General features: G+C 57.8%; 1 protein-coding gene across 3 annotated transcripts; it reads left to right on the top strand.

Annotated features, from left to right (window-relative positions):
- Positions 1-692: 692 nt before the first annotated feature.
- On the top strand, positions 693-16,834 carry VEGFA (vascular endothelial growth factor A). 3 transcript variants are annotated; one of them, XM_036868005.1, is made up of 8 exons: positions 693-1,811; positions 4,842-4,890; positions 8,087-8,283; positions 9,100-9,176; positions 9,551-9,580; positions 11,428-11,499; positions 12,620-12,751; positions 14,892-16,834. In XM_036868005.1, the coding sequence occupies exons 1-8, from the start codon at positions 1,746-1,748 to the stop codon at positions 14,911-14,913; spliced, it is 645 nt and encodes a 214-aa protein (XP_036723900.1). In that variant the 5' UTR covers positions 693-1,745; the 3' UTR covers positions 14,914-16,834. The 3 variants fall into 3 exon arrangements, with proteins under 3 accessions (XP_036723900.1, XP_036723901.1, XP_036723902.1); XM_036868006.1 differs by lacking the exon at positions 11,428-11,499 and having other exon boundaries at positions 694-1,811; XM_036868007.1 differs by lacking the exons at positions 11,428-11,499; positions 12,620-12,751 and having other exon boundaries at positions 694-1,811.
- The last annotated feature ends 1,825 nt before the right edge of the window (positions 16,835-18,659 follow it).

Raw genomic sequence — 18,659 nt, 5'->3', positions numbered from 1 at the left:
GCACATGGGGCCATTTGAGTCCCAAACATGCCACTGTTTGAGAGGTCAGAAATGGGGATATCAGGGGTAATCTCCCTCAACCCTCTTCCTGAGGCCTCTTGAACCGGAGCTGGGGTGTGCAGACGGTAGTCACTAGGGGGCGCTCAGCCACCACAGGGAAGCTGGGTGAACTTGGGAGAGGGAGAGCAGCATCTGCGTGAGAGTGAGGACGCGTGTGAGTGTGTTGGGGGGGGGGTAGCTGAGAGTGTTGGAGCGGGGGAGAAGGCCAGGGGTCACCCCAGGATTCCAGTAGATCTGTGTGTCCCTCTTTCCACCAGTCCCTTTCCGACTCCCCCAAACCCCTGCCCCCTCCAATATTCCCAGCATAGAGGGAATAGCTCTCGAGTCCTGTCCGCACATAACCTCACTTTCCTGTACCCTCCCCCCAAATACCGCGCGGACGTGTGTGTCTCCGGGCAAAGGGGGGCGCACAGGTAATTTTCAGGCTGTGAACCTTGCGGGGGGGGTCGAGGTTTCGCTTCGCTGGTGTGGGTGGGGGCCCAGGCTTCGCTTGGGGTCCCCAGGCGAAGGCAGCGCCAGGGGCCGAAGACGCGCGGAGGGGACGGACTCAAAGAGCCGAGGCTGGGTCTGTTCCCGCCCCTGGGCGTGTCGGGGCGGGGCCAGGCCTTCTTTTTAGTCGGCTCGTAGCGGTGAGGATCGCAGGGGCTTGGGGCAGCCGGGCTGCAAGGAGGCCGCGGCGCGGGGGGCGAGTGGAGCCGGCGGCAGCGGCGCTTGGTCGGGAGACGCATCGGCGAGGCGGACGAACCAGCGGCGTCACCAGCCAGGAGTCTCCGCACTGGAATTTGATATTCATTTATCCAGGGTTTACCCTCCTCCTTTTCTTCTGAAACATTTTTTTTTAAACCGTATTCTTTCCCCCTTTTAATTTATTTTTGCTTCCCATTCCCCGCTAAATCGGGCCGACCGTTTGGGGAGATTGCTCCTTAACTCCCCCAAATCACTTCGGATTTTGGAAACCAGCAGAGAAGCAAGAGGTAGCAAGAGCTCCAAAGAGAAGTGGAGGAAGATAGAGAGACCGGGTCAGAGAGCGCGCGCTGGCGAGCGAGAAACGAGAGGGACAGGGGCAAAGTGAGTGACCTGATTTTGGGGGTGACCGCCAGAGCGCGGCGCGAGCCCTCCCCCTCGGGATCCCGCGTCGGACCAGCCGCGCTGACGGACAGACAGACACCGCCCCCTGCCCCAGCGCCCACCTCCTCCCCGGCCGGCGGCCGACGGTGGACGCGGCGGCTAGCCGCGGGCAGGAGCCGGAGCCCGCGCCCGGAGGCGGGGTGGAGGGGGTCGGGGCTCGCGGCGTTGAACTGAAACTTTTCGTCCAACTTCTGGGCTGTTCTCGCTCCGGAGGAGCCGTGGTCCGCGCCGGGGCAGCCGAGCCGGGCGGAACCGGGAGAAGTGCTAGCTCGGGCCGGGAGGAGCCGCAGTCCGAGGAGGGGGAGGAGGAAGAAGAGAAGGAAGAGGAGAGGGGGCCGCGGTGGCGACTCGGCTCTCGGAAGCCGGGCTCATGGACGGGTGACGCGGCTGTGTGCACAGACAGTGCTCCAGCCGCGCGCGCGCCTCAGGCCCTGGCCCGGGCCTCGGCTCCGGGAGGAAGAGGCGCCCGCCTGGGCGCCGACGAGAGCGGGCCGCCCCGCAGCCCGAGCCGGAGAGGGAGCGCGAGCCGCGCCGGCCCCGGCCGGGCCTCCGAAACCATGAACTTTCTGCTCTCTTGGGTGCATTGGAGCCTTGCCTTGCTGCTCTACCTCCACCATGCCAAGGTAAGCCGCCGTGCCCGCCTGGCGCCGCGGGCCGCTGCGAGAGCCTCTCCCGGCTGGGGACGTGCATGCGAGTGCGCGCGTGGGGGCTCAGTGCCCCACGCGGGTCCTTGGGCACCAGGCGCGCGGCTTCGCCTCTATCTTCATACGTGTAGGGGGAGGGGGCGCGCGCTAGGTGGGAGGGCACCGGGACAGAGTCTCACCGCCCACGCGGGCCCTGCCCACCCACCAGAGTTACCGCACGTAGGATCTGGGCCGACCAGCGGAGGGCGGGAGCCGGAGGAGGCAGCTGAGGGGGCTGGGCTTGCGCTGCCGCTGGCGGCTGAAGTTTGCTCCCGGCCGCTGGTCCCCGACGAACTGGAAGTCCGGGCAGCGGGGGCGGGAGCCGGAGCCCAGCGGGCGGGGGTGGGGGTGCTCGGACCTTGGACCGGGGGAAGGCAGACAGCGTGGAGGAGGCAGGGTGCAGGCGAGAGAGGGGCTTGCTGTCACTGCCGCTCGATCTCTGCGGCCCTCGTCTCGAGTTGGGGAAAAGTTTTGGGGTGGATTGCTGCTGGGACCCCCCCTCTCCGCCGGGCCACCTGCGCCGCACCACCCCCGCCCATCCCAGCTCGCGTCCCGCTCGGTGCCCGCCCTCCCCCGCCCGGCCGGGCGCGCGCGGCGCGGAGCCGATTACATCAGCCCGGGCCTGGCCGGCCGCGTGTTCCCGGAGCCGCGGCGGCCCGAGCCGGGAACCCGGGGCGGCGAGCGGCGCCCCTCCCCCCGCCTGCCCTCCGCGGGAAGGTGACCTCTCGAGGTAGTCCCATGCAGAGGACCCGGAGAACCACCCCTATTCCCTCCCGCTGTCCCCAGCCCTTAACCTCCTCCTAGGAGGAATTTCCTAACGTCTCTTACCCATTTCCTCTCTGCTCGAAGAGAAGCCCCTGCCACCTCTTTATTTTTTATTCCCCTCTGCTGAGAAGACCCATCTAACCTCTCTCCGGCCCCAGAGTCCGGGAAAAGAATGATCGCTGTCAGGAGTCGGGCTGCCTGGGCCCAGCCGGGTGCTTTGTCGAGACTCAACCTAAAGTCCCGACTTGGTGACAGTCTGCTTCCCTCCCCTCCCCCACACTTCCGAGTGAGCTGTGCTTTAGCTTTTATGGGGGTGGCCTAAGGGAGGGTTTAAAGAGGGTCCTCATCCCACTTTACACTTTTTGGAAAAATGGTTTGAAATTTGCTGTGACATGGGCCGTGTGGGACTAGCTCTCCCCGAACCTTTGGAGGGAGCTCCTGCCAGCCTTGCAAACACACTTTGTTCTGGTGAAATGGGCGTTGGAGCGGGAGCAGGTGGTTTTTTCGGAACTCCAAACTTGCCCACCCACCTTGCTTCCCAAAACCACCTAAGGGATCCTTTTCCGCTCTTCCTTTAGCCACAGAATCCCCTTAGAGAGTGGCAGAAGGAAGGAAATGGGCTGGGGTCCCTGCTGCCACCCGGAGTTCTTCAGACCCTGGCACAAAGGCCTTGGCTCCAGGCCTCCAAGGGGGGGGGGAGGGGGAGGAGAGGCTGCCTGGCCACAGTGTGACCTTCAGAGGCCCCCAGAGAAGGGCACCTGGCCCCTCCCCGCCCAGAACTGCCCCTCCCAGTGCCCCCTGGACTTGGAGGGGGTATGAAGTTTCTGACCCCTTTGCTCTTTGGGGCCCAGGAGGAGTGGAGGGCATAGGCAGAATGTTGGCAGAGGGAAGCCAGGGGGTGCCATGGGGATGGGTGAGGGGCTGAGGCAGAGACTCCAGGGGGGTCCCTGAGGGAACTGTAGGGGGAGGCTCCAGCTGGGATCCTGGAAACTGTTATCTGACCTTGGCCCTGGAGGCAAGGCTGGGGGTCTGGGGTGTATTGGTGGGGGGATGTGGGAAGGAGAGAGACAGACAGATAGACAGACTCTCTGCAGAGTCTGCAGTTCTGTGGGCTAGAGTGCAGCTCTGCTGCTCAGGATCTGCCCCAAAAGAGGGGCAGGTGGAGTGGGCAGTTGGTGACAACTGGAGACCCTCTGGAAGGGCTGGGAGAAGCCTTTGCCTGCGGGGTACTGTCAGGTCCACATGGTTGGGCTAGTTGACCTTCACAGCTTCTGGGGAGGGGAGGAATGATCTGGTGGGGGTGGGGAAGGATGAGAGGCCTCAGGCCTAGGTAGTGCAGGGGGCCCCCTAGGGGTTGGGCAGTGCTAAGGCATAAAAGGCTTCCCTGGTTGCCTTTGAGGAAGGTGCCCAGCAGGTGAGAGGGACTTGGGACCCCCCCTGCATCTGGGAGGGAGAAGAAACCAGGGAACAAGGTGGGAACCTGAGGCTCCGGGCTTTAGAGATAAATTCATGCTCTAGGGAGATTGGTGCACAGGGAGAAATGGGGCCCTCCCCTCCCCCAGGGTTTCCTCCCCTGTTTTACCCTCTAGGCAACCTGTGGCTTTGCTAAGTATTCCTGAGGATAGAAGAGTTTGGATGGGGGAGGGTGCTTGGTGCCCTTCGGTCCTCTGTACCGACCCCCCCACCCCAGCACCAGCGCACCCTGGTATTTGTTATGTCAGCAGGAGAAGGTCACCATGTTGTTTTTCTTGCCCCCAGTCCTTCCTTCCTGCCCCGGTCCAAATTTGTCCTCCTGTTTGACCTTAATACTTACCCGTGGCTTTGGACCAGGGAGTCAGGGGGGCTGAGAGACTTCACTTCTTTTAGCTCAGCAAGGGGCCAGTGAGGGCTGGGAAAGGGAAATGTGGGGGAGGGGCAGGGACCTGGGCAGCACAGCATTCTGGTGTTTTCCTCCTGTGTTTTGAGGCCCCCCCCCCAATATCTGGTCAGTCTTTATCTTCCTTGGCTTCAGAACTGGAGCAGCCCAGGGGTGGTGCTTTGTGCTGTGGAGAGCCCCCGGAGGTGCCCTGCTCCATTCAGAAGCCGCGGAGAAGCCAGAGGCTTCGGGTTGGGAGGGACTTAAGGAGGGAGCAGGGGCGGGGTGGCTGGGTCTGTGCATCCCTGCTTCTGCCCATGCCCATTCTTCGTTCTTTGTTTTGTCTTCAGTGGTCCCAGGCTGCACCCATGGCAGAAGGAGAGCAGAAACCTCACGAAGGTAAGTCCCCCCCAGCGCCCACCCCTACACATGGATGGGGGGGGTGTCCCTTGATCCCCCAGGGGATGGGTGGAAAGGCCCAGTTCCTTCTCAGGTCTGTTGGGGTTTGGGTAGGGAAGGGGCACAGGAATCTGGGGATCTAGAAAGGAGAAGGTGAGCTCCGGGAGATTAACCCTTCCATTCTGGAGGACTCTGTCTGTACTACTCAGACCACGGCTAGAAATAGGACTTGTGGTCTTTTTCTTCTGCTCTTTCCAGTAAAATTTTATTTGGAGAGGGAGTTGCAAGCACAGACCAGGAAGACAAATAGTGTTCAAGGATCCCAGATGTCAGGGGAGGTGTCCCTTGTCCCCCCTACTCCCAGGGGAGGATGGGTACTCCATGTCACTTCCAACCCAGCCAGATTCCACCTGTGGGGTCTGTGTGGCAGAGGCTGTGACCCCTGCTGTCTAGATTGCTGGCTGTGTACGAGCTGGAGGTGCAGAGGGCCCGGGCTCATGGAACTCCCTGCCCCCACTTGGCATTCCTTTGGGGGTAGAGAGAGAAAGCCCTACAGCCTCCCCCTGCCCTACTGGGGAGTAGGTTTGGGTGCCTGTGAACTTCCCTCTTGGTCCAGCAGAGGGCTGGCTGTAGCTCCCAGGAGCCCCGCCCCTCTGCCCAGCCTGAGTCTGCCTGCCTTTTGTTTGCCGCCGTTTGGAGTACAGATCCTCCCATTTCTCTAGGGATGCCCTGGCTCTCCCCACTATTGAATGTGGCCTCTGCTCCAGCCCGATGTGCCACTCCCCCAGCTCCCCACCTCTGAGAAGGGAAGGCCCTGGGGTCTTCCTCCAGGCGAGTTTCCCTGACCCAAATCCAGTGGCCCGGATGGTGGCCAGGGGCAGTGTTTCTACTCCCCAGGCTGGTGGTGATGCCTGGCCAGTTCTGCCTCCTTCCTCACTCAGGAGCCCTTTCCTTGACCCAGGGCCTGGCTTCCCCGCCTGTGCCACTGACAGGCCTCTGCTCCCAGGGTGCACCCACCCCGCCTCAGCTTCTAGTGGTCTCTCTCTGAGGTCTGGGAGAGGCAAGACAAATGGTCTTTGTTTGCTGGGGTAAAGGTTGTCTTAGAGAAATAAAGAAAACCACAAAGCCTGAAGTTGGAGTGTATGTGTGCCCATGCCTGAGCAAAAGCAGGACAGCTTTCCTTGGAGGTATTGGCTGGGGTGCGAAGGGTGTGGTGAAGTCACCCCCCTCTACCTCCTGTGGGCCTTGAGGATTCCAGGGAGCTTTTCCAAGGAATTCCCACCCTGGATCTTTTTACTGTCAGCTACCAACTCCCATGACCCAGGCCACACACTGTTCTGCCGTCCTGTCCTTGTGGCCCTGAAGTCTTGGCCACCTCTATCCCCAGCCACGACGAAGTGTCAGGGCAAGAATTCTTGATTAGTCATCTTCTTCAATATAGACTTGGCTTACAAAAGGACTTCTTCAGATCCCTGGTCTAGTTTATACTCTTTTTGATGACGCTTGATCCTAACCCTTGTAGCGGTGGGGAATTCTGTGCCCATTGTCTGGATGGGGAAGCAGAGACCTCAGGCAAGGCCAAGGACTGGCTTGGGAGCCCCCACTGTTTTCCTTCCTGTTTTCACACGTATAGCCTCCCCACTTCCCCTCAGCTCCTCACATTCTCCCTAATCCACTATATATACCCCCCTCCCCAGCACCCAGGCTCATCTTCCTTCACCCCTCTGGAGGGAGGAGTGAGGAGAGGCTCAGCTATGGCCTCTGGGGAGAGGTAGCTGGGAGTATGCCCTCCAGATGTCTTGGTGGGGTTCTAACCTTGTGTCACCTGGGCTGAGAAAAGGGCGCTTGTTCTTAGGGCTGGAGATGGAAGGCAAAACCCTACACTTCAACCTCTGTTTCAGTGTCTTTAGAGATCAGCCCAACCCACTTGCACAGATGTGCAGAGTCTGAGGCCTAGAGAGGGAGGAACTGTCCCAAGGTCACACCAAGTCCTGGCCAGAGCCCAGGCTTCCTCGCTGGCTGGGTGCTGCTGCCTCCCTTCTATTCAGGGGAAACTCATGTCAGGGACGGGATTGCTCTGTGGTGGTGGTGGAGGGGTGATGAGGAGTGGCAGGCCAGGCCACAGTTTGGAGTAGTCATTCAGAGTCCTGACTTTATTTATTCTCAGGGGCCCTACCTCTGTGGCCCAGAATTACCCCTTCATGCTCCGGTGCACCCCAGGCTCCACGGCCAGCCTGGGAAGTTGTCTTTACCCTGGTCTCCCTCCAGATCAGCTCCTAGAAACGCTCCGTGACTGCAGTGGCGGCACCGTTTTTTCCATGATGCAAGCAGTTTGCCCTCCTGGGTGGGGTTATCGGTGGCTGGCAGGGCCAGCACAGTGTTCCCGCCCATAGCCACCTGCTGTTTCTAGGCAGACCCAGCCCCTGTGCCGATGCCCACCACCTCCTCAGCCCGAGTCTGGGGAGGGGGTCTGGCAGGTGGCAAAGTGCCCCCTGATGTTTCCCCTCTGTTTCACAGGATGTTGGCTTGGGAAGGCTTTGATGTCAGAGGTGACTTTAACTCTGTTACTTACTGGCAGTGTGGCCTTGGGGCCAGTTGCTCAGCCTCTGTAAGCCTCTAGTTCCCCATTTGTAAAATGGGGGCTCCTACTAGAAGCTCAGAGTACCATGGGCGGGGAGAATTGTTTGGGGTGACATCTATGGACTCCTGTACACAGTGCCCAGCACATAAGAAGTGCTCAGTAAGTGGTTGTCGGTTAATGGTGTGGCAGTTGCTGTGGGGAGTTGGAGGGAAATGGAGAGCGGGTTTGCCAAGCTGGCTGCCCCTCCTTTCACGGGAAGCTTAGAGACCCCCAGCAGGTATACTCATACTCAGACTCTCCTCTGGCATCAAGGTTGACCTAGGGATTGGCTTGGCTGTCATGGCGAGGCAAGGGGATCAGATGTGGCAGGCTGACTCCCTTAGAACCTGACAGTGCCATGTGATCTTTGGAATAAAAACAGGCCTTCATCAGTGTTGGTGGTGGGAAGATAGGAAAGGACTTCACCCACAGCCAAGAGACTTAAGTTAGATTTTCAGAAGGACTATAGTGGGTACCTCTCACAGAAAGGAGCGGCCTTACAGAGCTGGGTGGAGAGAAGGGCCGGCCACCTCTTACGTGACCTGCTGGGCTTATGTGTCACCCCCTGCCATGCAGTGGTGAAGTTCATGGACGTCTACCAGCGCAGCTACTGCCGTCCAATTGAGACCCTGGTGGACATCTTCCAGGAGTACCCTGATGAGATCGAGTACATCTTCAAGCCGTCCTGTGTGCCCCTGATGCGGTGTGGGGGCTGCTGCAATGATGAGGGTCTGGAGTGTGTGCCCACCGAAGAGTTCAACATCACCATGCAGGTGGGCACCTGCGGCGAGCGGGGGAGGGGCTGCGGGGGGGGGGGCATTAGGCTTTGCCAACAGGTGGTCCCCGGCCCTCTCCTGGGCAGCTCTCGAAGGGAGGAGCCAGGCTTGCCTTGCCCAGCTCTCGCCCCTGAGTCAGTCAAGGGGAGATGTGGAGGTCTTACCCTCTTTGGAGAAAAAGATGCTTGCATTTCTCAGCCCAGGTCTCCAGCAAGCCCCGACCACCTCCTCCTCCTCCCTGACCTCTGTCCCCTGAGCTCAAGAGGGGGCTGACACCTATGACAGGAGCCCCTCCCTTCCTCTCTAGGAGGGAGAGAGCCCTCCCTCCCTGGGGGCTCTGTTTGGGAAGCTGGATGAGCCTGGTCTGTGGAGAGTTTAAAAAGCCAGTCGTTTGGTACTGCCTGGTGATGGGGCACATCTCAGCCTGGATGGGGCTGGAGGGAACTCTGAGACCCCAGGGAGGAGTGGGTGGCTCTTGGGTAGCTACTGGAGGTAGGGTGAGGCCTGGAGGGGATAAGAGGAGGGGAGGGATGGGGAGTGGCAAGAACCTAGGACCCAAATTCCCAGCCTGGCCAACCCTGCAGCCATGTCTGCCCTCAAGAGAAACAGGGGCTCCTCGAGGTCAGCAGGGCAGAGGGAGTTGGGGTGGGCCTGAGGCTCTTTCTGGTAGAGCCCTTGGTCCCCCCGTACTTCCACCACCCTTCCCTGCTCTGTAGAACCCCTGGGTGCTGAGTGGCAGGAGCCATGGGGTCTCCCACCTGGGTATGGCTGGCTGGGTCACTAACCGCTGTGATCTGCTTCCTTTCCCTCCAGATTATGCGGATCAAACCTCACCAAGGCCAGCACATAGGAGAGATGAGCTTCTTACAGCACAACAAATGTGAATGCAGGTAAGGATGGAGTCACGGAGTCATTCGTTCAGTGAATGGCTGCTGAACGAATTCAGGGGGCCCACTCCGGGCCAGGGTTAAGTACGTTCCACTTGTTAGCCCACTTCCACCTTCCAGCTGTGTAACTGTGGGCATTTCGATATTACTTCAATGTGCCTCGGTTTCCACATCTGTAAAATGGGCACAATAATAGTATGTACTGCCTAGCGTTGTTATAAGGATTAAATGAGTTATTATATGTCAAGAGATTAAAACTGTACTGATGTATCATAAATACTATGTTAAGTTTTTATTATTATTATTATTGTTCTTGTTACCATCACCATCTGAACTCCTCTCTGTTTTGTTCTTTTCTCTTTCTCTACCCACTGCAGACCAAAGAAAGATAGAGCAAGGCAAGAAAAGTAAGTGGCCATGACTTTTGCTCTTCTCCCTCTACTTGGCTGGTTGTCTTGGTTTGGGACTCTTGGCTTCCTCTCTCAGGGGGGTCTGATGGCTTCACTGGGTCTGAGAGTTGATTTCATGGGGACTTGTGGTGGCAGTAATGGGATGGAGCAAACTCTAGGATTATGGCTCTAGAACAACTGACAAAACCCAGCCTGGTGCCTGGAACTTCCTTTGGAAGAGACGATGCAACTCCGGGCCATTGCCGGCCAGGACTTGCGGTCTTGGTGTGTCGGGGGCCGTCGTGGATGCTGGCTCCCGGGCCTGCTCTAGCCTCCTGTCACCCATGGCAGGGAGAGGGAGTGGGTGGCAGAGAGGCCAGCTTTTGTGTGTTAGAGGAAATGGCCTCTTTTGGTGGCTGCAGTGGTGGTGCGGTTGGATTTGGGGCCAGCTGGGGTGTTTTCTTGGTGCATGCCCTCCTGCGGGAGTGAGGCAGGCCAGAGACGCTCAGCCCCCTTGGCCAGGGAGAAAGAGGTGAATGTTGGCCATTTCCTGAGGCTTTCAGTTGCTCAGTGTGGAGGGTCAGGTCAGGATAGAGCAGGGGGTGAGGTCTGGCAGCGGTGATCCTTCAAGACAGGGCGAGCGGCTGGCACGGGAGAGAGCCTGCAGGGGAAGAGACTGAGAGAGAGCACCTCTGCCCTTCCCCCACCCATCATCCTGTCTGCCCCCAATGCTCTGGTGACATTGAAGCCCCCTAGGCCTCAACCCCTTGCCTCTTCCCTAAGTCCCCAACTTCAGGATTGCTGAGCAGTGACTGGGGACAGGAGGCTCAGAGGGAGAGAGAGTGTGTCTGTGCCCGTGTGAGTGAAGACCTTCCTTCCTCCAGAACTTTCTCCCGAGAGGGAACAGACTTGCCCCTCTCCTCCATCCCTTCCCCTTCATTTCTCCCATGTGGCAGCCATCCTGAGGGGCATTCTCTGGGGCTGGGCAGGTGTGGAGAGGGCTGGTTCCCTTGAGGGGGACAGGCTTCAGCTTGCCGCCCTTGCCTGTTCCCCAAACACCTGCCTTGCCCACAGGGAGAGTGGGGTTTCGCCTGGGCTCCGAAGGGAGTCCGGTGAGATGGTGTAGCAGGCTTTGACAGGCTGGGGAGAGGATGCTTCGCCAAGTGCCGCCCAGGGCCCCCTCCCCACGCCTCCCTAACTCCCACCCCACCCTGCCGCCTGCCTGGGGCCCCGCCTCTCAGCCCAGGTTATGGCTGGGCTGGCTGGCGCCTTTCATGTGCCACCCTTGGTTTTGCGCCAGCTCCCAAGATAGCTGCTCCCCTACACTGGGATTCACAGAGGCAGGGTCTCTGGAGGGACCCCTCGCCCTGGTACTTGGAAATGAAGGCAGAAGGTGCCTGGAGTACAGCCTGCACCCCCTTCTCTCGCCCCCCATCGAGTCAGGTCTCTGACCTTCTCCCCAAACTCTGGCCTACCTCTTACGGCCCCTGACCTTCAGGGTCAGACTTGTTCAGGGATGCTGGGCAGAGAGCCTGCCCTCTAGGCTTTGCCGCCTGCCTGGGAGCAGGAGACACCATGAGCGTGGAGGCCTGTGGGTCCGGTGCCCTCCACCCAGCCTCTGATCCCCACCCCCTACACAGCCTTGCTAGGAGCTGGGTTTGCCTCTCCACCCCCCACAGGGTAAAGTGAAAAGAAGGCGCCATTGAGTGCCTGCCGCCCCGGCCCATCCCGCGTGCGTGCACGTGTGCAAGCTCTTCCTCGTGCCTCGGAGCGTGTCCTTGTGTCCTGCCCTCCTCACTGCTTCCTTTCCTCTCCCCTACCCCCTTGGCTTTCTCTCTGTCTGTCTCTGTTTTTTTATTTTCCAGAAAATCAGTTCGAGGAAAGGGAAAGGGGCAAAAAAGAAAGCGCAAGAAATCCCGGTATAAATCCTGGAGCGCGTACGTGGTGCCACCGCTGTCTCGTTTCCCGGAGCCTCCCCAGCCCCCAATCAAACTCCCGCCTGCAGGACCCTGGAACCCTGCCTCCCTCCTGCTCCCCTTCCCTGGCTCCCGTCCTCCATCTTCCCTAGTGTCTCTCTCTCACTCTCACTCCACTAATTGGCACCGATGGGTAGATGTGGTGGCGGCATTGCTGGTCCAGGGTTGGGGGTGGGCGGGTGGGCAGAGTGGGCCTGGAGGATTCAGGGAGGGGCCTCTGGCTTGGCTGGGCACCACCTTTCCCTCACCCACTGGGCACTGGTGGCGGGCCCATGTTGGCACGGGTGCCGGGCGCTGATGCCTGCTCACCCAACTGGTTTCCACTGCTCTAGGCTTCCGCACTTCTCTGGAAGCTGGGGGGCGGGGGTGGGGAGGACAGACGTGGCGTGAGGAAGGGGCGTGGATGAGGTGAGGCAGCTCGTTGTTGGCTGAAGGAGGATGTGGCGTCAAACACCACCGCGGCCCCTCCTTGTGGACTTGGGGCCTCTGGAGGAGAGCCCCCTATTCCAGCCCAACCCATGGCACCCACAGAAGCCTTCCTGTAGGGTGGCCTCTTCCTCTGGGTTTGAGGCTGCTGGGGACCCTTGGGCCACCAGTGGCCTGGCCTGTGGACCCTGCCTCTGGGCCTAGCCTGCCGTCACTCCCTGCTTCAGCCCCCCTCTGGTGGAGGGGCCTGGGCGTGAGCCCTCGCACAGGGAGGAGGTGGCCCCGATTGCCGTCCCCAGCAGGTGGAGAGTCAAGGTGCGCTTTTTCGGGGGTGGTTGCCGTTGGTGCCCTGTGGCCCGAGACTTGCACTTGTGCCCGTGGGACAGCGCTGCCCCTTACAGCAGCCCTGTCCTTGCATTCTGCCCGTGTGCGTCCGCCTCTTCCTGCGGGCAGGCTTCCTAGCCAGTGCTGCCTCTTTCCGCCGCTCTCTCTTGTCTTCCGCTGTGGCGTCGGATCCTTCCAGGGCGTGGAAGGGTGTGGGGCCCGTGAGCTGGGTGGGGTGCAGCTGCCGACCTGGTAGGGGGTGTTGCATGGATTTTTTTCTCTCTCTCTGCTGACGCTCTAGCTTAGATGTCTTTCCTTTTGCCTTTTGCAGTCCCTGTGGGCCTTGCTCAGAGCGGAGAAAGCATTTGTTTGTACAAGATCCGCAGACGTGTAAATGTTCCTGCAAAAACACAGACTCGCGTTGCAAGGCGAGGCAGCTTGAGTTAAACGAACGTACTTGCAGGTTGGTTCCCAGAGGGCGAGCAAGTCAGAGAGGGGCTTTGCACAGAGATGGGGAGAGAGAGAGAGAGAGAGAGAGAGAGCGCGCGAGAGCGAGCGAGCACGCACCTGAAAGGGGCCAGCTGCTTGCTCAGCTTCTAGCTGCTTGCCTGGTGACTGCCGCCTTCTCTGCTCGCGGGGCCCCTGCGCTGGGCAGCGGGTGCTGGCTGGCCTGCCAGGGCCAGTTCAGAGCTTGCCCTGGTTGTGTGAGTGGGCAGGCCAGTGTGGCTTCCTGTGGTGGTGTGGACGCAGGCTGAGTGTTGTGTCCTGTGGTCCTGCTCGTAGTGGCTGTTGGTTCTGACGTCGTGATTCCTACCTTTGCTGCCAATAGGGAGGGCCCTTCCCGGCGTGGGGGGACACTGCCTTTACAAAGGGCAAACCCTCGGGGGCCTCGCCACCGCCTCTGAGGTCTGCACTGCTGGGTTTCTCATCCCCTCAGTGTCCCTCCTTGGGGACAGGGCTTGAGTTCATCCTCAGACTGGGGTCCTGGAGGGTGTGGGCTCTGCCTGTTGGTTTAGGGCAGATAGGAGATTTAACATCAAGGGACGCTAGATACCTTAATACTCCAGTCATCACGGCGACAACCCCAAACAGCCCACCTATTTCCAAATGCCCCTAGGATGGGTGGAGGGAGGGAGCCACACCCATTCTCCTAATATTAGGCTGTGAGCTCCTCACACCTGGGCCTAAGTTCTATTCATCTGTGTGACCCCCACCAGGCATCTGTGCCTCTGTCCCTTGTTCACACCTGGGACCAAGGAAGTGTCAAGTGCGTGAGTGAATACGTGACTGAGTTCAGGGGTGAGGGCAAGAGCACAGGGCCGTGACAGGTGGCTGGCAATCTTTTGATGCCTCACTTGTGTTTATACCCGTCTGGCCTGTGCTCAAAGGTAGGGAGACCTCTGGGCCAGCGTAAGCTTCACCCAGGAAGGAGAGGCTTTTATGGGGATTCCCGGGCAGGGCCAGGGTGCCCCCAGCTAGTCCAGATGCCTCATTGGTTAACAGGGTCCTTGGAGTGTAGCTCTCTCCCCTGTCTCCCGTGTTCCTGTGGCTTGTGAGTGTCAGGGAGGCTGGGGATCAGCCCTGGGGGTGTTACTGTGGGTTCTGTCTGTCTTGGCGGTACGTGAAGGCAGGAAGTGTACACTAGTGCTGGGGTGGGGGCTCTGCCTCACCCCAGGGCTGGTTGAGGGGTCTCCACATCTCCCAGGGGCCTCAGAGAAGATAAGGGATTTGCCATTTTAGGGTTACCACGGTGATCATTCTGCAGAGATGGGATGGGGGATGTCTGCAGTGACCTGGGGGCTAACTGAAGTTACCCGAACCCATCCTCTCACCTGGCTGTATGGGGGAATTTCAGTCCTCAAATAGGAGGCTTAGGATCCCCATTCCTAGGCTCTCAGAAGGGCAGGGCCTGCTCTGACCTCTCTTCAAGTGGGGAGGGTAAAAGGCGAGCAACCGAGGTGCAGGGGCATGATGGGAAAGTTCTAGGAGTCCCCTCTGCCTCCCCCACCCTAAGTTAAATAGCATATTGGAAAGGAAAGGCAGCCTGGTACCTGGGGCCTACCTGCAGCTGAGGCCCGGACGGTGGGCATGGCGAGGGGAGGTGTGTCCCTCACCTTCCCAGGGCCCCAAGCCCTGCTGGCTCCGCCTCTCTTGGGAGCCTCACTTCCCCAGCCAGCTTCCTGGCCTGCTTGGCCTCTGCACAGGCCCTATCCTTTGCTCTCCCAACTCGCTCCCCGAAACCAGCACCATAGGGATTGCACTGAAACATCTCCTTCTGCAGGGATGCTTTGCTGATTAACTTGGTCCAACTTTGCTCACCTATCAGCTCTTAAATGTGAAGTAGGGACTGTTCTTTGGGACGTGTTCATTTGTTGCTTGTGATGAGATGTCATTCTGTCTTTGTCTTGTCTCAACTAGATTGTAAACTCCAGAGGGCAGACTGGGAGCCCCGGACGTAGCTGCCACTCTCCCAGGGGCAGGACCGCGCTTTCTCTGTCCTCTCCCCTGCTGGCCTCGGGCTGCAGGAAGGGGAGGCTGCAGCCTCCCCACCAGGGCTCCTCCCCTGGCCCTAACCCCCAGCCTCTGTTTCCCGTTCTCTGCAGATGTGACAAGCCAAGGCGGTGAGCCGGGTGGGAGGAAGGAGCCTCCCTCAGGGTTTCGGGAACGAGACGTCTCACCAGGAAAGACTGACACAGAATGACCCATAGCCGCTGCCCCTGCACCACCACCACCATCAACAGAACAGTCCCGAATCCAGAAACCTGACATGAAGGAAGAGGAGGCTGTGCGCAGAGCACTTTGGGTCCGGAGCGCAAGACTCCGGCAGAAGCATTCCCGGGCGGGTGACCCAGCACGGTCCCTCTTGGAATTGGATCGCCATTTTATTTCTCTTGCTGCTAAATCACCGAGCCCGGAAGATTAGAGAGTTTTATTTCTGGGATTCCTGTAGACACACCCACCCACATACATACGTTTATATATATATATAAAATATATAAAAATAAATATATATATTTTATATATATATATAAAATATATATATTCTTTTTTTTTAAATTAACATTGCTAATGTTATTGGTGTCTTCACTGGATGTATTTGACTGCTGTGGACTTGAGTTGGGAGGAGAATGTCCCCACCCAGATCCTGACAGGGAAGAGGATGGAAGGAGAGACTCTGGCATCATCTTATTATCCCTCTTAGGGAAGCCGGGGTCCCCTCCCCTGCCTGGGAACGCGCAAGGCCAGGGCACGGGGGCAAATTTGGCCTGCTTTTGGAAACACCGACAAACCCAGCCCTGGCCCCGAGCCTCTATCCCGAGTCAAACGGACAGAAAGACAGGCAACAGGTACAGGGCATGAGGACGCTGGCTCTGACCAGGAGTTTGGGGGAGCCTCGGGACACTGCTGTGCTTTGGAGAACCCCTCCACGTGCTGCACGGGCATCTTGCCCCCAGGGGCACTGCCTGGAAGATTCAGGAGTCTGGGCAGCCTTCACCTTCTCTCACCCGCTTCCGAGATGCCCAGGAGGCCACTGACATGCCTTGGCAAAGAGAAGAGAGACGTTGGTGGAGGAAGGGCTGCCCAGTGACAGCTCGTCCTCCGAGGGAAGGGCCTCCTGCCTTGGCCCTCTCCCAGCTTTGCTTCCCGGGCGCAGCCCAGGAGGGCCCGATGTCCTCAGACCATTGAAACCACTAGTTCTGTCCCCCCAGGAGACCTGGCTGTGTGTGTGTGAGTGGTTAACCCACCTCCATCCCCCAACCCGACCCTCCTGCGGCATAGAGAGACAGGGCAGGGTCCCCGTGCCCACCCTGGAGGCAGAGAAAAGAGAAGTGTTTTATATATGGTACTTATTTAATATGCCCTTTTAATTAGAAATTAAAACAGTTAATTTAATTAAAGAGTAGGGTTTTTTTCAGTATTCTTGGTTAATATTTAATTTCAACTATTTATGAGATCTATCTCTTGCTGTCTCGCTCTCTCTTATTTGTACTGGTCTTTGTGTATAAAATTCCTGTTTCCAATCTCTCTTGCTCTGATCGGTGACAGTCACTAGCTTGTCCTGAACAGATATTTAATTTTGCTAACACTCAGCTCTGCCCTCCCCTTTCCCTTGGCTCCCCACCACACATTCCTTTGAAATAAGGTTTCAATATACATCTACATACTATATATATATTTGGCAACTTGTGTTTGTGTGTATATATATATATATATATATATATATATGTTTATGTATATATGATTCTGATAGACATTGCTATTCTGTTTTTTATATGTAAAAACAAAACAAGAAAAAATAGAGAATTCTACATACTAAATCTCTCTCCTTTTTTAATTTTAATATTTGTTATCATTTATTTATTGGTGCTACTGTTTATCCGTAATAATTGTGGGGGAAAAAGATATTAACATCACATCTTTGTCTCTAGTGCAGTTTTTCGAGATATTCCGTAGTACATATTTATTTTTAAACAACAACAAAGAAATACAGATATATCTTAAAAAAAAAGCATTTTGTATTAAAGAATTTAATTCTGATCTCAAAGCTCCTCCTGGTTTCTCCTTCTCCATTGAATCTTTGTTCCAGACTTCCTCCTGCCCCCTTTCCCTCCTCCCATGGGAAACATGGCATTTGCCTGAGGTCTGGGAAAGGGGTTCCAGGTGTGTAGGATATGGGGTGACCCACCTCATTGTGCTGGGGGCCAGAGTCTTTCCATTCTGGCTGGGCCCGTCCTGGGGGAGCTCGTTCATCTTCTGCCATCTGTGGAAGTGGGGGAGGGAGAGACAGCTCCTTAGATAGGAGCCAAGGGCCCTGCAATGAGTAGAGCTGCCTTCAGGAGTCATGTGATCCAGGCAATGTCCCTTGTCAGGGAAGGAACTGGCCATGTCTCTGAGCTTGTTTCCCAGAGGACAGGAGGGGGCTGGGTTTGGCTCTGGAGCCTTGGCTACAACAGGCCGGGAATGGGAAGGGGGTGCTTGTGTGGGGCCTGTACCCCCAGGGTGTAAATTAGTTTTACATAGTAGTCCTGGAGTTCCTTGAGCCTCTGGAAGGTGGGCCCACAGTTCCGCTTGCCCCTGAGGGGACTCCCTGCCCTGCCTTGCTGCGTAGGCCCAGCTCTCCTGCAGGCCCGGGGAAGGTGGAAGCTGTCTGGGTCTCTGGCATTTATGAACAGTGCTTCCAAATCCACTTCTCTAGCCTCTTTTATTCCTTCAAACCATATTTACTGGGCCACCAGCCATCGTGCCGGGGCAAGGGATGCTGTTACGAATAAGACACAATTCCACCCCTCAAGGATCTGGTGAGGGTGGGTGAGGAGACACAGAACTATAAATCCACAAATAGAAAAATACATAAATTATGATGGGGGCATTTGACCCAGCTTGGGAGTGGGGATGGACTGGGGGTGGTGGAGTCTGGGAGGTCTGCTCATTATATTACCTTTAGGCTGCCCCTTAAAGAGTGCGAAGGAGAAGACAGAACATGGAGGGGCGGGTGGAAGGGTTGAAGCCGACATCCCAGGCAGAAGGGGCAGTGTGAGCAAAGGCATGGAGGGAGGACTCAGGCAGGGAGAGGGTGAGGGGATGAAGGTGGGAGAGAGAGGCAGGAATAGCCCTTGCCTGCCACACCCACGGCGCCAAGAGCCTATGACCTGGGGATGAACAGCAGCTGAGGGGTTTTAAACAGGGACCACCCCTGCAGGGAGGTGGTTGTAATCCTCCTGTGGGAGACACCCTGAGGAGGGTAGCGGTGACTTCGGTGGCTAATCAGGGAGGGCACCCCCTGCCTCTCCTGGCCACGCTGGGTGGGGGGGGGGGGGCATGGGAGGTGAGGTTCCTGCCCTCGTGCAGCTTTGGTTCTAGTTAAGTGCTCATTTTCCAAGCACTTTCCACCTGTGGCTCTTCCGCTAGTTAACACAATCCACACGACCTATGAGGTCGGGGCTCTTGTCATCCCAAGTGGATATTTGCCTGAGCCTCCAACTGGCCTCCCAGATTCTTCTCTCTCCTGCATTCTCATCAGCCAGAGTGAGCCTGTTAAAACGTGAGCTGAATCATATTACCTTTTGGCTCAAAACCCTGCAGACTCCGTCTTATTCGGCGAAAGAAGCCGAAGTCCATACAATGGCCTTAAAAGGCCCTGCACCATCTGTGTTGCCTTGATCTCCCCAACTCAATGACCTCTGACCCCACCTTGGCCACTCGGCTCCAGCCACACTGGTTTCTCTGTTCCTCGCGGGTGCGCTCCCACCTCAGGGCCTTTGCACGTGCGGTCCTCTCTTCCTAGAGTGCTCTTCCCCCAGATGTGGCATGCATGGCTCTCTCATCTTCAAGTTTTGTTACCGTCTCAGCAAGGCTGCTTGACTATTGCA

This window comes from Balaenoptera musculus, chromosome 11 (assembly GCF_009873245.2).
Source record: "Balaenoptera musculus isolate JJ_BM4_2016_0621 chromosome 11, mBalMus1.pri.v3, whole genome shotgun sequence".
NCBI classification, from domain to species: Eukaryota; Metazoa; Chordata; class Mammalia; order Artiodactyla; family Balaenopteridae; genus Balaenoptera; species Balaenoptera musculus.
The sequence above is the reverse complement of the archived record's forward strand: the minus strand, read 5'-3'. Positions and strand labels throughout refer to the sequence as shown.

Bases quoted from the DNA above. Each gene is read 5' to 3' on its own strand.
- VEGFA (XM_036868005.1), top strand. From the start codon at position 1,746: ATGAACTTTCTGCTCTCTTGGGTGCATTGGAGCCTTGCCTTGCTGCTC. The intron at 9,581-11,427 runs GTAAGTGGCCAT...TTTATTTTCCAG, and splicing joins GATAGAGCAAGGCAAGAAAA to AAAATCAGTTCGAGGAAAGG. The intron at 12,752-14,891 runs GTTGGTTCCCAG...CGTTCTCTGCAG, and splicing joins TTAAACGAACGTACTTGCAG to ATGTGACAAGCCAAGGCGGT.